The sequence below is a fragment of the Calonectris borealis genome, chromosome 18 (genome assembly GCF_964195595.1).
Source record: "Calonectris borealis chromosome 18, bCalBor7.hap1.2, whole genome shotgun sequence".
NCBI classification, from domain to species: Eukaryota; Metazoa; Chordata; class Aves; order Procellariiformes; family Procellariidae; genus Calonectris; species Calonectris borealis.
This window is the reverse complement of record NC_134329.1, coordinates 6,669,230-6,685,829: the sequence shown is the minus strand read 5'-3', so window position 1 is coordinate 6,685,829 and position 16,600 is coordinate 6,669,230. Positions and strand designations below refer to the sequence as shown.

The 16,600-nt window shown below is 54.3% G+C and overlaps 1 protein-coding gene across 1 annotated transcript in view; it reads left to right on the top strand.

Annotated features, from left to right (window-relative positions):
- SGSM1 (small G protein signaling modulator 1) overlaps positions 1-6,871 on the top strand; it is a 52,969-nt gene extending 46,098 nt beyond the window's left edge. The window contains exon 28 of the mRNA XM_075168164.1: positions 433-6,871. Coding sequence (XP_075024265.1) covers positions 433-521 — 89 coding nt within the window. The 3' untranslated portion in view covers positions 522-6,871. The remainder of the gene's footprint in view (positions 1-432) is intronic.
- The last annotated feature ends 9,729 nt before the right edge of the window (positions 6,872-16,600 follow it).

The window sequence follows — 16,600 nt, the reverse complement described above, 5'->3', positions numbered from 1 at the left end:
CTGTCTGACTATAGACACTTACATCTGGGTAAATGTTTAAAACAGCAGTGTATGGTTGTGCGATGCTGATACTTGGGAGGCGATGGTAAAGAGACCCCTTGCCCCTGAACAGTCAGGCTCTGAGGGGGTCTGGTGGTGCCTGGGGGAAGCCACTGCCATCCCTGGCAACAGCCCACCTTGCCGTGCTTGAAGGGAGCTGTGAGCGTAGGCTGTGCTTCCTGCTGGCTGCAGTCAGCCCGAGATGAGCTGGTGACGGCTCTGCAGTCAGGCGTCTGCGAGGGACGGTGCTCGGGGACTGGGGCAGGGATTCACAGCTTCAGCTCCCGCCTGGGGCTCGGCTGAGGAGCAAGAGCTGTGAGGCTGGGGGACCCCTGGAGGTGCCGGGCTGCTCGGGTCTAGCCTCTTTGGGGGTTCCTTCTGTCTGTGTTCCAGAAATGGCTGAGCGGCACAACACCAAGCAGATCCTGAAGCTGGCTCGGGACCTTGTCTATAAAGTCCAGACTCTGATTGAGAACAAATGAAGGACACGGGGAAGACGAGGCATCCGGACAAAGATCCGGGACTCTCCTTCAATGCTTCCTCCCTTCTCCTTTTTCTCGAAGTGCCACACCTGTGGAAGTAAGGTAGTTGGACACATGCTGCTGTCTAAACTGGAAGTACCCTTAGCTCTCCGAGTGCTGTGTTCAGTGTTAGGTCCAGGGGCCCCGGCTCAGATCTTCGCAGCCTTCTTCAGTGACTTAACCAAAGATCTGTACAATTGCATTTTATCGCTAAGGACTTGCTTTGGAAGCAGGACCCAGGCAGTCACTTCCTTGCCTTGCTGCAGCAGAAGGGCAGCACGTGTGGTTACTACCACAACTACCGAGGCAGTTGCCAGCATCCCAGCTCAGAGCTCGGGGTCTGGGAGGGCAGAGCTGCCAGCCCCCCTCGGGGCCGACTGGGGCTCGCCAGTCTTTGTTGCAAGGAAATAAAGCTGCTTCCTTGGACAGCCGTTACCCTGTGGCACGGGGAAGCCAGCCAGCCCTGCAAGCCTGGGCAAGACAGGGCTGCTGCCAGGACTCAGTTTCTTACTAACATCATGAGGTTCTGCTGGTAACAGAGAGGGACTTTGATCACAGAAATTCCTATTCTTTTGATCTTGTCCCTTGATGCATAGCATCCCCTTTCGTATTTTTTTAGGGCTCTGTTCTCTCCCTGGGATTTTTACGTTGTTTGTTACTACAATATCTGAGCACACAAGCATCCAGCTTTGGATGGATTTTCAGAAGAGCTCCAAATTCAGCATTGGGTTTTTCTTTTAAAATCCAGCCTCTGTAACGCTCTCTGAACGCTAGAAAATCTGGTCCTAACCTCCTCTGGGAATTCTAGACTTGAGGTTTTCATACCTGCCTTACTCTAGCTGCTTGTGTTAGGAGTCTGGTCTCCCTGTCATTCCTTCGCAACCCCCGTTAGGGGAGAGCTCCTCGGAAGGCCGGTCAGAGCTCCCGACTTCGGTGACTGTCCTGACTTTCCCTCTGAAGGTGCCCGTCTCCTCCTGTCTTAATTAAGAGACCAGCTGCTCAAGGCTAGACAGTGCAAGCAATCGCCTTGGTGCCTGCAGGTTTTCTGTGTGCTTCTGGGGCTGGCTGCAAAGCCCCCTAAGTCCACTGAAAGTCTCCAGTTAGGTCTTGGTGGGCTTCTTGCACATGCCTGTGAAGAGGAAAATAGCCCGAGGTCCCTGAGTGGTCTTTGCTTTCGGAAGATGCACTTCTGCGGCCACTTTTCCTGCAGTGGCTCTCCAGCGCCGCAGCCCCTGGAGCACACTGCATGAAGTGCCTCTCCAGCGCTGCCGGCGTGAGAGCTGAGCTGCTGTGTCATGCTAAGGCTGCGCTACGGAGGGTTTGGATTCATTTTTCAACTCAGGTAAAAACAATAAAGGAAAAGGAGAGGTGTAGGTTGTTGGTAGGTCTAGTTCAGCCAGGGAGGGCTTTGTCATGGCCACAGAAGGCTGCCATGAATGTGCGCTTCCAGCAGCAGGGAAGACGCTGGGTGGTAGCTCTCTGAAGGGTACTTTCTCTCAAATTTTGCTGCAAAAATTTGTGTTCCCCCTCCATGCAATGTGCGATGTGTGTGCGCTCTCCTCCTCCCCTCTGCAAGGTAAGGCCCTGCTCTTCCCTTGCTGTTGGGGTGCTGCTCACCAGAAGGGAAGAGGGGCCCTTCCCTTCTGTGGAACATCTGTCTGTGCTGACTGTGTTTTGTATTTACTTGTGGCGTGTGTCAGATGTTGCTTGGAGAAAAGACGACAGATGTAAATCTGCCGGAGAGAAAACTGCTGCTTCAGAGAAGCTCTGCAGTGTGGTGAAGCGATTTGCCGTTTCTGAGCAAATCAGCTAGTCTTTCTGCAGCTGGGACACAGGCTGCAGCTAGAAAAACCCGGGAACTGTAGTAGGTGCTGAACCCTTTGGGGAAGAGGACTGCAGCAGGGAGTGAGCGTAATGGGGAGCCTGTCATTTCTCATAATCCCAACAAGCAAAGGTGTACCAACAATCTAGGAAATTCTTTGAAGCAATTTTCTGCACTAAATCTCCAAAGAGTGCTTGGTCTGTAGTAGCACAGGAAACAAAGGTATTTGAGCTTCAAATCTGGCCGTTCACGTGTGAATCTTTTCTCTTTCTACAAAGCAGAGCGGGAATCTCGTGCCCTCCCTACCAGGCTGTTCCTGTTCCCTCTAGGTCCTAGGACAGGTCAGGGCTCACCTTCTCCGAAGGGGAAGGGACCTGTCCTCCCCTTTCTGAGGGACAAGAACCCATAGATCAACTTAAACACGGTCTTATCAAGCAACGTCGCTGACACTTTATCTTTCAAGCTTCTGTTTTCCTTTTCTTGGTTTTTTAGACAAAAACAGCCAAGAAATTCTGCACAATATTTGCTGTCTGTATTAACTGAGAGTGTCTTTGGGCCGCTCAATAGCAGTGTTTTTTGAATAACTTCTGGGGAAAAAAGTATTTATTTATTGATTGTACATTACTGTGTGTCCTTGTATACTGAAGTATGTGAGTGTGCATCGTTATGCAAATGGAGATATATCTTTTCAATGTTCTTTACAATATCTTGTAAATGTTTACCAGAAAATTGTGTCTATATATAATATATATATAGTATAGAGAGAAAATATGTGAATTAAGTGGGTTATTTTTTTGAGGGGGGAGAAGAAATCTTTTGCTTCTAGGAACCGTGTTGTTTCTATAGCACCTATTCCATGATGTGGCAATCTGTCACTGTCCCTGTACTGTGAGAGTTGTCCTGGTACGGCAGCAGGAGGCCGTTCCCCCGCTGCCCGCCCTGCCAGACCCTCGCCCTGCTGCCGAGGTCAGAAATAGGCTGTGACAGTCCCTGTGCTCTGCCTTCCGCAGCCCCACGCGTGGTCCCGGGTTTGAGCATCTTGTCAGAGTCGCAGCGGGTGGGAGCTGTGCTCCGTGCTGGCCCCTGGCCGGCAGGTTTGTGTGCTTGTGGAGACCCAGGGGAAGACAACCAGGAGTCTGGGGCAGAAGATCTGTTCGAGGGGTAAAAGCTACTAAAATTTAAGGAAAGGTTTTTGTTGTCCAGCTGTTCGTAGGCCTTCCCCTGCCTCAGCCTCTCCTGCCTGGCTCTGCCCCTCTGCCAGATCGCCCTGAGGTTTCCAACAGCGCGAATCCTCGTGGCCCTGCAGGGCAGCACGCATCTCTCCCGGCCCTGCAGCCGGAGCATCGCCTGTTTACCGCGGAGGGAGAAGCCCGTCGCAGGGGAATGCTTGCCCATATACAGTCATCTTGTCTGGCTCCTTGGGGGAGAGGAATGTCTCGTCCCAGCAGCTCCGTGCAGCTGAAATCCACCCCGTGCAATGGCCCTGCGAGCCGGGGACTATCTTTAGCCTGCTGCTGTTCACGCTGCGGGACCAGGGACTCGAGCTGCTGTGCCTTCTGACTCGAGACCGCTGCGTGCTTCCCGCCGGGCGCAGCGAGCTTTGCATCCCACTTGCCCCCAGCCCGTGTTCTCCGCTCCGGGTCGCTCCAGAGCTGAGCTTGGCTGAAGGACGGGCTCCAGGGGCTGAGCTGTTCAGCTCGCATTGCACCCGCCCTGAGCATCCCCAGAGGTGTGGGGTTTTCGCTTTATCTTTTGTTAGAGCTGCTCAGCTCGCAGGTAATCTCGGTGTGTTTAAATACAGTGAGTGTTTGTGTCCTGGCCCTGTGTTCTCCTGAGGGAGTCACTAATGGATTCTCTTTCTGCATTTGAGCTTTCTGCTGATGCAACCTACCAAATAACTCTTGGTACCCATCTCTTTTAGTGTTACTCATGTAGACACTTTAGAAGTTGCCTTTGTTCCTAAATGTGAGATTTTTATAGGAGTTTTTCTCTTACTGTGTTGAGTCTCTGAATTGCTTTGCTATTAACATTTTTCATGAAGATTGAGAGAGTTTTTTTGCATGGGAACTTCTTGCTGCCACCCTGTTCTGCTCTCATCCAGCCTCTTGCATTTTGAACATCCCCTAAGGTATCCAAACATACCTTTTATTGTAACTAGAGCCAGCAGTAGAAATGCAGATATCGGCAACCATTGTCACGGCTAAGTAAAAAACGGGTCAAGAGAAGTGACTATTCTTGATGTGGCAGCTAGGAACCGCAGTTCTGCTGGGAACCCATCATGGGCAAGCTGAGCCCATCCCTAAATCCCACCTTGGAGACACAAGCCTTGTGGTGGTGAAGAGCAATCTATGGGATGAGATTCTTCTTATTCTTTATTTATTTATTTGTTTACTTCTTTTAATCTGGCTGGCTAGTTTTCCTTTCTTTCCCCATTTACTTTGAGTAGCTGGCTAATTCTCTGCACTGGGAGCCACTGTGGCACCCAGTCCTCAAAATAGGTATGGGACCAGTTTCAGGATTCTCATCGTGTAAGTTTGCTTTTAAAAATACCTTATACTAGCCTAAATTGCTGCTCTCTACTGTGGCATTGCTGTTCAGGTAGTGGTAGCCTTTGAGCCTGTTCATCAGTGGGGCCAAAATGATTGTCATTTCATCAAAACATCTGTCAAATATCTTTCACTCCGTTTGGGAATTTCCAGTAGCACCGAGCAGTTCTGGGCACATTTTCTGCATTTTACTATCGCGTGAGCACAAACTGATAGTGAAAGAGCACAACTGGCAGATGAAGTGACAATATTCTAGCAATACGGAAGGGTTGTAACTCTCACCAGAACCAGTTTTAAGAAATTCTTAAAAAAGTTTTCAGATACCCTGAAGTAGATAAAATGCTGCTTACTGTTGCCTGCTATTTCAGGCACTTCAATGATCTCCACTCAAGGTCACTACCCTTGTTGCCTGCCCTGAAGTAAACATATACCACTGATTAAGGCACCTGAGGTCTTTGTGGTCCCCAGTCACACTCACCGCGTTTATGTTTTACAGTGGCAGCGTGGGGCAAAGTTAAGGCTGTTTGGTGCCATAGCCGTGCGTTTCTACAGCTTAGAGTGCTTGGATTTCTTCTAAACTTTGTCCGAATCCTGAATTTCCTGGAGAATGTACGTTGTTGGAATAGCCATAGCAGTCTTTTAATATGTGTCTAATTTTAGATTAGCGATAAGCATATTCAACCTTAAATTCTCATTCGGTAGTTTAATAACTTCCTTTTTTAAATTGGTTTTGCACACGGAGACGGAGCAGGGAGCCCGCAGACGGAGCAGCAGGTGACGGCCTCCGGTCCACGGCCCGGTGCGATCGCTCCCGAGCCGCTGGCACACGAAGGGTCTGTGGCCCCATCGGCTCTGCCTGCGCCGGGGGCCAGTCCTGCAGGCGCAGCCGTGCCCGGAGCAGGCGGGTTGTGTCCCGGCCTCTGCCCCACCGGACGGGTCCGCCGAGTCTCTCGGGTCTCCCGCAGAAAGCCCCCGCTTTCCTCTGCCCAGCAAGAGCAGCCGTCGCCCGTGCCCTCGGCGCTGGCGAGAGCCTCCGAGGAGCTCGGCAGGCGGCAGGGGACGGGCACTGCGTGCTGCTGAAGCGGGAGATGGCTAGGAGGAAGGCCGCTTTTCATCAAATTCTTTGTGAGGGATAAAAAGCACCATTTATCTTTTTTTTTAAATAAATCAATGCTAAAATTTAGACTATGCACAAGATCTCAAAAAGTACGTGGAAGTTTTAAGAATCAGTGTGGCTTCACTGCTAAGGAAGATAAAGAATTGAAAATCCTAATACTGCATACTGAGGTACTAACAATTTCATTTTCGTGACTACATAAGAAGATCTACTTAAATTCTCCGAAATTCAGTCTCTTCTTGGAGAGTAATTCCCAGGAGCCAGGGAAGGCGAAAGCTGTTTTTCGCGAACAGAATTAACAAAAACTTCTGTGGAAAATCCAAGTCGGATGTAACCTTAGACACATGATTGTCACCTCCCCAGTGCTAAGGTGTGTTCTGGAGAGCTTGGCAGGGTGAGCGGGTGACGCTGGGCTGTCACCCTGCTGCAACCATCGTGGAGATGACAGGTACCATCCCAAGCTCTGTGGCACAAGGGATCACCTCTCAACAGCAGGGTTATGAATGTATCTGATGTACTGGCATTAGACTTTTATGTTGCCCTACACGGAATTGCTGCTTTTATATGTTGGATGCCATTTTGGTCTCTGGGAGTTGCTCTATCTGAGCTTAACGAGCACTATAGCTTTTAATATATTTGTAGAAGTGCTGCTAACGTTCTTAGATTATTTGAATTCCACACTGTGGTATAATATCTGTTTTATATTATTTTATCCATGCTTTCGGTTTTTTATGTAAACTGTTCCTTATTGTTGTTCAGAAAGAAAAATTAAAGCTCTATTCTCTATGGTTAATGTATTTTCAAATCAATAAAATCCTGGTTGTTCTTTACGGCTGCGCAGTCCCGTAAGACAGCAAACATGGAGTACCCCGACAAGGCAGTGCTGACGCCTTCAGAAATGCTGCGTCCGAGAGCACTGGGGGTAACGGTGGCACCCAAAAATGCTTTCGTCTCTGGGGGAGCAGTGGGATGCTCAGGTGCCGTCATCCATGTTTGGAGGACAGATTTCTGCTTCCCTCCTCAGGATATCTGCTCCTCCTTGCTAGAAAAACTGCTACTAATTTTTAATGAGCGCTCAGAGCCACAGCAAAATAACTCAACTTTGGGCTGGAAAAAGCTCCTCTCGTTGCCGAATGCATGTCAGTAAATGCTCACTGGCGCCATTAATGAAACAGTAATTCCAATGAAGTTAATCTGCACCAGGCTATTTTTGTGCTCTCTAAGCTGCTGACAAGGAATTTTTCAAAGTAAGAATCAGTGCGTGGCCTGAGATCTTCTAGAGCAGAATCTTCCGCTTGCCCTCCTCCCGCTGCCGGCACTTCTGTTATTTTCCAAAAGTCACAGGCAGCTCTGCGCCGCGCTGCGATTGCGCTTCGGCTTATTTTGCGCTGTGTAGCAGCTTCTCTTGCTTCCTCGCAGCGCTGCGAGGGGAAGGCCTGAGATCCAATGGTGCCTCTTGGGTACGCGTGGCTGGGGGAGCAGATCGTCCCGGGGCGGGCAGAGGCGTGCTGGTTTCGTCCCCTCGGGTGCCGTGGAGCTGCGGCGTGCGCAGCCCCGCAGGCAGCAGCTGCAGCTGGGGTGCAGGCAGCTTGGCTGGAGACCTGCCTGCATCCCGCAGCTCCGGAGGGGCGAGAAGGGCCCGGGGCCGCAGGCTGGCTTGTGCAGGGGAGTTCAGGCGTGGCCGTAGGGAGTGGGACGGGGAATGGCTCTGGGGGTGTTTTGAGAAGCCTGGCTGCCGGCTGCAGTTCGGCAGAGCTCCGGGTCCCTGCCCGTGTGGGCAATGCCAGGCTCCCCGCGGTGCTGGGGGTCGTGTGCGTCTTGCCCAGGCGTCTCCTTTCCAAAATAACCCCGAGAGGGCCATCGCTGCCGGGCTGTGCAGAGGCCTGCCAGGAGCCGCACGTGACAGGGTGAGATGCTCCTCAGCATCCCGTTAGTCCCAGCCTCCGGCAGGGCGGGTGCTCTGGGGCAGAGCTGCTGCTCCTTCTCCTGCAGCGGAATGGCGGGAGGCTCCCGGCTCTGCTTCCAGCCCCCTGGTTGCGCCGGCGTGACCGGCTGCACCGTGGTCACCCGGGCTCCCGTCCCAGCACACGGGGCTGCAGTCTGCTCCGCTTGCTCGCCAGCCGAGTGACTCATCTGGGGCCGGGGCCAAGTTTTACCAAGACCCTGAGAATTTGCAGCGCGTGGGATGGGGGAGCTGAAACGAGCTGGGCCCGAGGGGGAGGCGGGAGTGCCGTGGTAATGAATTGGGGGGGTCGGAGCAGTGCTGGGACAGGCCCGCGCTGCAGCTCCGGGCCAGCACACGCCCTGCCGCAGCCCAGCCCTGCTCCACAGCTGGGGACCTGGGGCACGGAGCGGGCGAGCGTGGCTGGCCGGGGTGGGCAGGGGTCGCAGTGGGCAGGGGTCGCTGGGGGTTGCCGCCGGGCTGGGGAAACACGACCAAGGCTGGGAAACTGCAGCCCTCCGCACCCCACCACCCCCAGCTCGCCGGGGGTGGCTCTTCCCCCTGATCGTCTTTTCTCAAACTCAGACCCCGCCGCAGCTCCGCACGCACCCGGTCCCGTTCCCGGAGCCAGGCCATCGCTCCGCGGGAGGTGGAGAACAGCTTTGCTCTGCAGAGCCGAGGGCTGGGTCCCGGGGTCATGGAGGCACGGAGGCAGCCAGGTGAGGAGCACGCACCGCAGGATCCCCAGCAGCCAGAGGGATGATCTTAGAACTGCGTTTTTGAGGATATTTGTATTTTCACATCACTCCCAGCTTTCAGAGCCCTCCTTGGCTCTTGTCAAGCCCCTCTTCTCCCTTTTGCGCTTCTCCCCTCTTGCCCTGTTGCAGTGCTTGTTTTGATCTGCATCGTGGTCCTCGCCTTCCCCGATGGCTTCTCTTGGCCTTCTCGGTCCAGCCGGCCCGGGGCCTCGCAGCCTGACCCGTTCCCTCCCCGGGCAGATGCTGTGTGCAGCCGGGCGGTGACACCTCCTCGCCTCTGCTGCCTGCTGATACTGTCACCTCTGTCCTTCCTCGTGCTGGTACCCTGGTGGTGTGGAGAGTTTAAACTGATGACTGTCAAGCTGAAATAGAGCCCCTAAAGAGGAGAAAAAAGGCTGCCAATCGCTAGGGAAGGGCTGGGCCAGACCCTCGCTGCTGCACGGGGTGAACTGCACCACCGTACGGCGGATGGGAGGTGGCGGAGGGCCCTGCTGCGGGGGCAGCTCCTGGCCGTGGGGCAGCCCAGAGCCAGGACGCGGTGGTGGTTTTTCACACCTGCCCGTGATCCTCCGCTAACACAGACGGGGTGTGCAGAAGGCGAGGGAGTGCTCTCTGTACCACCGCGTACAATGACCTTTGGACTTGATCTCATTAGCTTGCCTTGGTATTTCCTGGATCTCTCTCTAGAACTTTAAACCGGTGGTGATATGACAGGCTGCGGTGCCTTTCTCGCTGCAGGTAAGCGGGTAATGGGAGTGACAAGCTTCTCGTTAAAAACTGCAAGGAGGATGAGAGGAGAGCGGGAGGACGAGCTGCTCACGGGTCCCTGCTTTGCTCAGGGCTGGCACCCGTAGACTCCAGAAGGTCTTTGGGTGCTCACGGGGGCTTCCAGCGCTCCCCGGGGAGGGTGTTGCGTGTGGGCGTGAGGAAGAAGTGAACCCCGACCATGGGAGCGCTCGGTGCCATCAGCCACCTTTTAACGACGTTGCGCTTGTCGCTTCCTGCGCGCACTGGGAAGGCAGAACAGATTTGCATCAGCCTGAATGTCATGTTTTAAACAGCACCAACCAAGTTTAAATGCATTTCTAAAAATGGGATAGAAGTGAAAGCAAGAGTGGATGCTAACTCCAGATGCCTGGCTCTACCTACTTACGAGAAGAGGCTTAATTAAATAAAACCTGGTATTTAATTAATCCTTAATATGTTTGCTTCTTGGGGCATGTTTGCTCTAATGGCACAGCACCAGTTTTTAGCACAGGCTAATTGATTGCCAGGGAGCTCACGGTTAAGAACTTCAAAAGGCTGATGAAGACACTCCCCAAACATGCATCGTTTGCAAAATGTCAGGGTGGGATTCCACCAGCCCTTGCGAATGTGTTAATTACCTGATATTAATTGGCAATCTAATCACTAGAGGCCAGTCCCCACTGTGCAAAAGCAGAAATGCTCTGCATTCATGGTGCGGAGAGACTGGCAAAAATCCTGCTGTTTAGATGGAGGAAAGTAAATGATCCTAAAAGTGAATTTCATTAATTTTTAACACGGGATACTTTCTCACAAAAGCAGATATCCTGAGGTTGTGCTTTGAAGTGCACTTACGTTGGTACGGCCACTGAAATTTCCATCAGAATTGCCACCTCCATGCGGCGGAGGAGACAACAGCCTGCAAAGCAGCTCCTGAGCGGTAGCAGGAAGAACTGTTCCCGACGTTGTGCGCTGGGTGCGAACAAGGGCACTTCGGGAGATGCTTCACCATCAGCCGGTGTTGGAGGGTGGCAGCTCCTCCGAGAGCGGGAGGGGTGGTGCCAGCCCCAGTATTTTCCGTGGTCCATTTTGATCTCTGCTGCATGAGTCTGAGCCCTTGGGCTGCCTGTGCCACTGCAGCAACTGCGGCTGACAAACCAGTTTTCCGTGGCACATGCCCAGGGCAGCCCAAGGCGGTGGCTGTGTCTGATGGGGGTGAGCGGGCGGCCGAGGGGCTGTGTTGGTAAGCCCGGCGCTGCGGCTGCCGGCGCTTGTCCTAACACACCCTCCCCGCAACATCGCGGCACATGGCACCTGCGCAGCGCCTCGGCCGTGGCCGCAGCGGCAGGGAAGGACCAGGCGTATTTATAGCACATTGCTAACATACATGAATGAACATGTTAAAGTCTCAGCACAAAGAAAGTACTTCTAGTCTAAACATCTACTTCTGCTAAGGTCTGCTCTGTCCTGTTAACACCTCTAGCTACGTCTGACTGTTTAAAGTGTTCTAATACGTATTTCAGAGATGCTCTTTTTCTAGCAAAAATAAAGCCAGTATACAAAGGCTTACCCACAACTGGCTGTAGCAAATCCTTTGGCTAGCCCCATTTTGCACCAGTACAGCACGGTTTGCAGAGGTGCCACTCACTTACCCTGATGCCAGGTTTGTGCAGTAGCACAAACCAGCCTTGGGGCCCTACCCAGCCCAGCAGCGCCGAGAGCCGGAGGTCTGTGCAATAGGGACGGGCTTTGCCAGCCGGGGATTTGGAGTCACCTTCTGCTAGATTTGTGTGTGGTGGCTGTGGTGGAGCAATTCGTGCTATGCTATTTCCAAAGATCTGTGGATGTACCTCACAGCCATGAAAAACAAGCTCAGACGCAGGAGACAAAGGAGCAGGGATGTGTTAAGCTGTTTCTTAAGCACAAGGAAGTAGAGTGCTTTTTTCCTGAAGCATTTCTCAGAAAGTGAAAGCATTTCTGCAACACTTTTAGCAGCTGCATAGAACGATATGTAAGCATTCACGATATTTATCAGAAAGCTCTCAAATATGCTAATGCACAAAATGAGATCATCTGTGCTGGTTTAGACAGAAGCGTATTTGCCGAGGAGTTTCCAGGAGTTCAGCGAGGCTGTTCGGGAGCAAGATGCTGTGGTCACTGTGAGGGGGGCTTGGGGTTCAGCACATGGTCTCTGGTTTAGTGACTGAGCTGGCTGTTGGGTGAACAAGTTTATTTGAGCTTTTATTAGTTCAGCAAGTAGAACAAAGATACTCGCCTTTATCACTTTGACTAACAACGTGTTGTTGTTGGCTGAGTTACAGGAGTGCGAGCTGAAATCTGAGTCATTCTTCTGCTTGGGAAAACAGAAAGAGACTCCCAGGAAATCTGCTTTCCTTTGTTCTCACCACAGTCCCCCCACGTCTGACCATGTGCCGTTCGCTGATAGCACAGGGCGGGCCCCCCGACCGGGATGGGTGCTGTGTCCTCGCCCAAACCAGCGGAGGCAAAACCGCCAGAGATTACATAATTGACAAAAATTCCACACCCACTGATTTTTGACTCTGATGCCATAAACCCTGCACTACAGTGCAATCTAATATCTCCGTCCTACTGAAGAGCATTATACACACAAATTTGATGCTCAATTATCCTTGTTTTTTTGTCAAGGATTTCTGGCTATTGCTGCTTTCAGCAGCTGAGGGATAAGGAAGGTTTGACAACCTCTGCCTTCCTGAATTACTCCTTTCTGGAGGAAGAAGTATTTTGTGGATACGGAAGGTATAATCCTGTGAGACACCGTGCACCCATTGGAGGGGTGATGCCCTTTCCAGGGCTGCTCAGCACCCTGGCAGAGCTCAACCTTCGCAAGGGCGCGAATGATGGTCAAAGCGAGCTGGCTGACGTTGGACTGTGTGTTTTACAGACTCTTCTCATTAAATCAGGACTCTCCCTTCTGCGTTCCTTCTCCCAGTCCTGCTCCCGTTTAAATAAGGAGTGAAACTTGGGGGGTGGGAGAGGAAGCAATGGGGGGTCCCGTGGCTGATGGGGCTTTTATCAGGAGGGCCGTGCTCGGGCTGTCCCCTCTGCTGTGCTCTGAGCTGGGCATTTAGTGCCCTCTGTGTAGCTCTGCACTGATTTTCATGGTGGATGAACATGAAGAGGTGGGAAAGGAGCTTTTAAGGACCCCTGCCGTGGTGGTGATGGGGAGTAGGAGGATTTTCTGCTTTCCTTTTTGCAGATTACCTGTAGTTGGCAGCGGGGCACCTTCCTGCAGTACTTAATGCCTGAGGTGTGCAGGGAGTTCCGGGCCGGTTCCTCCTGGGGCCTCATCTTGAACCTTCACCGACTGTTTTGGCTTTCATGGGAGCACTTACTTCGTGGAGGGTTGCAAGACAGGACACTGAAGTGCTTCACTGCTTAGCGCCAAAGCATTTCAAACCCACGTGGGCCTGAGAAGAGCAGATGCTTGTTCCCCAGATCCAATGAAGTGTTTTTGCATACATCTCCACCTCTTCATAACAGGAGCAACTTGCTCGGCGGGAAGAGATGGAGATTGTTAATGGCTGGAACAAAGGAGGGGGTGAAGTCAGGCAGAGCCTGGCTGCCATTACGGCAGAGGTGACGCGGGAGCAGACTTTTGTCCCCGCGGAGGCAGCAGGCCAGATGCTGTTATGCAGCGGCAATGGTGTTTGCCTGGGATCTCCTCACCGGCTTCTGTGGCCTGACCTCAGGTTTGCGGGAGTGCAACACAGCAGTTTGGCAGTCGCTCCATGTGGCATATGCAATTAACCCATTTCTCCACTATAGGGCACTGACAGACTATGTGAGAGGAACCAGAGCACCGGAGCAGCCTCGCTGGTACACGCAACATTTGCTATTCTTCACTGTTTTATGCAATTCGTAGTTTAATTCTGAAAAGGTCCCACCCTGGAAGTTAATTGTATGGTAGAAATAGTGGCATTACCCTTCTTGAGAAGCGGAGCTGCTAGTAAACTGGTGCATCAGCCTGGCTGAGCCTTTTGTTGGTTTGATGGCTAAGAATTGTTTAAAAAATGGAAACTTCTCATAGATAAGGGGCCTGTCATTTTTTCTGAGTACAAGCACTCCTTCGCTGTATATTGCTTGCATATCATCGTACGGATGGTTCTGGTCAAATCATAACCCAAAGGTTCAAAGCTCAAATGTCTGTGTGAGATGGGTCTGGCAGTGTCTGTTTGCTATTGCCATCCACACCGCAGGGTGGAATTACAGCTCTAATTTATATACATGGGGTGACGGAACAGGACTCTGCATTTAACTCTGCCCCTAGATTGCAGTTAACTCTAGTCCAACGCTTGCTGATAAACACAGTGGGAGAAAGGTTCACGCAGGGCCTCAGATGGGGAGAGAGCACGGGGGAAGAAACCCTTCCTGGAGCCAGGGCTGCGTGCCCCACGTTAGGTCCTGCGCTTGCCCAAGGCAGCGGCAGCGGCGGGGTGCCGGGGGGGTGGTGGGGGGGTGGTGGTTCTCCTGCCTGGTGCTTGAGCTGGGGTGCAAGGGCTGAGCGTGACGGCCGGTGGGGTACCCAGCTCCTCGCAGCAGCACTGCAGATCCCACCGTTCCCTGCTCTGTGCTGGACCCGCACTACAGCCGTTCCCTTTCCCACACGGTCGGGATGTCCCCAGGGCAACAGAGGCTGAGTGAGGGTGAGGATACGGCCCCTCCAGCTTTGCACGGAGGCTCGTCGAGACCAGGCCTGCTCTGCGCCACTGCATCTACCCCGCAGCCCTGCGATCCCGCAGGTGCAGCTGCTGCCTCTGGCCTGCCGGGGCTTGAAGCATCGAGAGTTTTTGTGGCTACTTTGAAGCTCCCAGGTCTCATCTCCCCGGGCATTTGCAAAGGCACACGCTGAGGTTCCTCCTCAGACAGTGGGAAACAAGGCAGCAGCTTCTTGGGAATGCGTCTGCTCTTCTTGAAGTTGTCCATTTGAATGCAGCCTCCCAGAGGGTATGTAGCCTCCGGAGCCTGGCTTGGCCAGTTCTCTCGTCTCTGGCTGTGTCGACGCATGTAGGTGTTTTTGTGGAGGGTGCTGCCATTAGAGCGGCTCCTGAATAACTGATCAGGCGATTTCATTGTTTCGCATTACTCGCTGAAAGCCCCATGTGCTAGAGCAGGGGTTCCCAAGCCATGGGTGGAACAAGAACCACTTCAAAGAGGCGTAAGAAGCAGTAACACCCTCTTTGCAGAGGCACTGGTCCGAGCCGTGGATCATCCTCTTCTGTACGCGCAGGTACCAGTCACCAGCAACAGCCTGAGCTGCAGGGTGGGTGCTGGCACGGAGGTGACTGCTGCCAGGCTGCCGGGGAGGGGTGCTGGGGGGGATAGGTGGATGAGGGGATGGGTTATGTCTTGGTTTCTGGAAAAGAGAAAGGCAAATGAGTCATGGAATTGGGATCCCTTTGTGTTTGCATGTGTGGTGAAGATAAAAGGGTTGCTAAGGTGGGGAAAACACATATTATCCTGATTTGGGAGCAAGGGGGGTCTGTGGGAAAAAGATCTTAATTTAAATGGGATGTGGGCGTGGGCGGGGACAGAGGAGGTGAGGCGCGCTCTTCTATTAGTGCAGCTGTTGCAGAGCTGGATGCTTTTGCTGCTGAAACCTTTCCGCTGGCCCCCATCCATGCACCTGCTGAGAGGCAGCTACTGTGCACCCGTATAGCTAAGGCACGCCGAGAAAGTGTCACCTCTCTCTTGCAGTTCGGGAACGGGTCACAGAGAGATCAATCAGCTTGATTTGCTCAGGACCCCCGACGTCTGCAAAAGAGGCGAGATTGCAACCGGCTCCCTCCGGGGATGGTTAATGGCAGACTAGTAAGGTCCCCAGTGAAGGCAGGGACACGGGACCTGCTGCGTGACCTTTCAAGGTCCTGCTAAGGTGGGGATGCGGAGCTGCTTTCTCGGCATGCCACAGCGCTGGCCCTCCCGGCGCTCCTTTCCCTCCAGGCCACAGCGTGGGCACTGCCCGCCTGCCGGGAGTCACGAGCCTCCGCGCCGGCCCTGCCTCAGAGGCCGACTTTGGACTCCTCCGTCACACAAAACCACACCTTTTGTAATGACGAAAAGCAGCATTTGGAGCATTTAAATTACTACAACTGTGGCACGGCCTTGGAGGGGCCACGAGGTGCCCGTGGGCAGATTTAGTGACTTGGGCGCCATTCCTCGATGGGGGGGCATCTGGCTAAGGAGAAATGCTCCCCAGTCTGAGGAGAAACGCGCCCTGGTCTGAAGAGGGATGTTCCCTGGTCTGAAGAGGGACGTTCCCCGGCCTGAGGAGAAAGGTTCCCCAACGGAGGAGATGTGCTCCCTGGACTGGGCTCCTTCCAGGCCGCCATTTGAGCACCCTGCAAAGGCTGTGGCCGCTGCTCTGGCGGGGGTCTCAGGGAGGCTCTCACGGGGGTCCCTCTCTGCAGCACAAAGCAGAGAGCCTGAACCATGGCGGCACAAAGCTCACCCAAAGGGCCACCCGTGTCCGGGGTGCCCCTCACCCAGCGCCTGCCCGGGGAGGGCGGGAGGCCCGGGGGGCTGCGGGAGGCTGGGCGAAGGGGCAGGGGGTTGTGCTTTCCTTAGGGGAGGAGGAAGGGCAGCGGCAGAGCGCTGCGGCGTGCCGAGGGGGGGGGGGGGGGGTCTGCCCTCATCCGGGCCCTCTCCCTCAGGGGGCCGGGGCGTTGGCACCGCTGGCCGCGGGCGAGGGCCGGGACGCGAACCCGCGTCCGCCGCGCCCGGGGCCACCGGCGGGGGGGGGCGGGGGGGGCAGGTGGAGGGGGCGGAGCCACCCGTGAACGGGCACCGGGCTACGCGCGCGAGGCCCCGCCCATCCCGGCGGAGCCGCGCGGTCGTCATGGCAACAGAGGCGCTTCCCGCGGGGCCGGGCCGGGCTGCGCGCGCGCCGCGGCCGGCGGCTCCTGGCGCCGGGGCGAAGGGCCGGGCCCGCCCCGCGGCTCCCGCAGCCCGGAACGCGGCGGGACCGGGGCGGGGCACCGCGGCCCTCCCGACCCCTCCCCTCCGCGGCCCTCCCGCTGCCCCCCGGCAGCCCCTCGCCCCTGGGGAGTGCGGAGGGGCGGCCCCCGCTCCG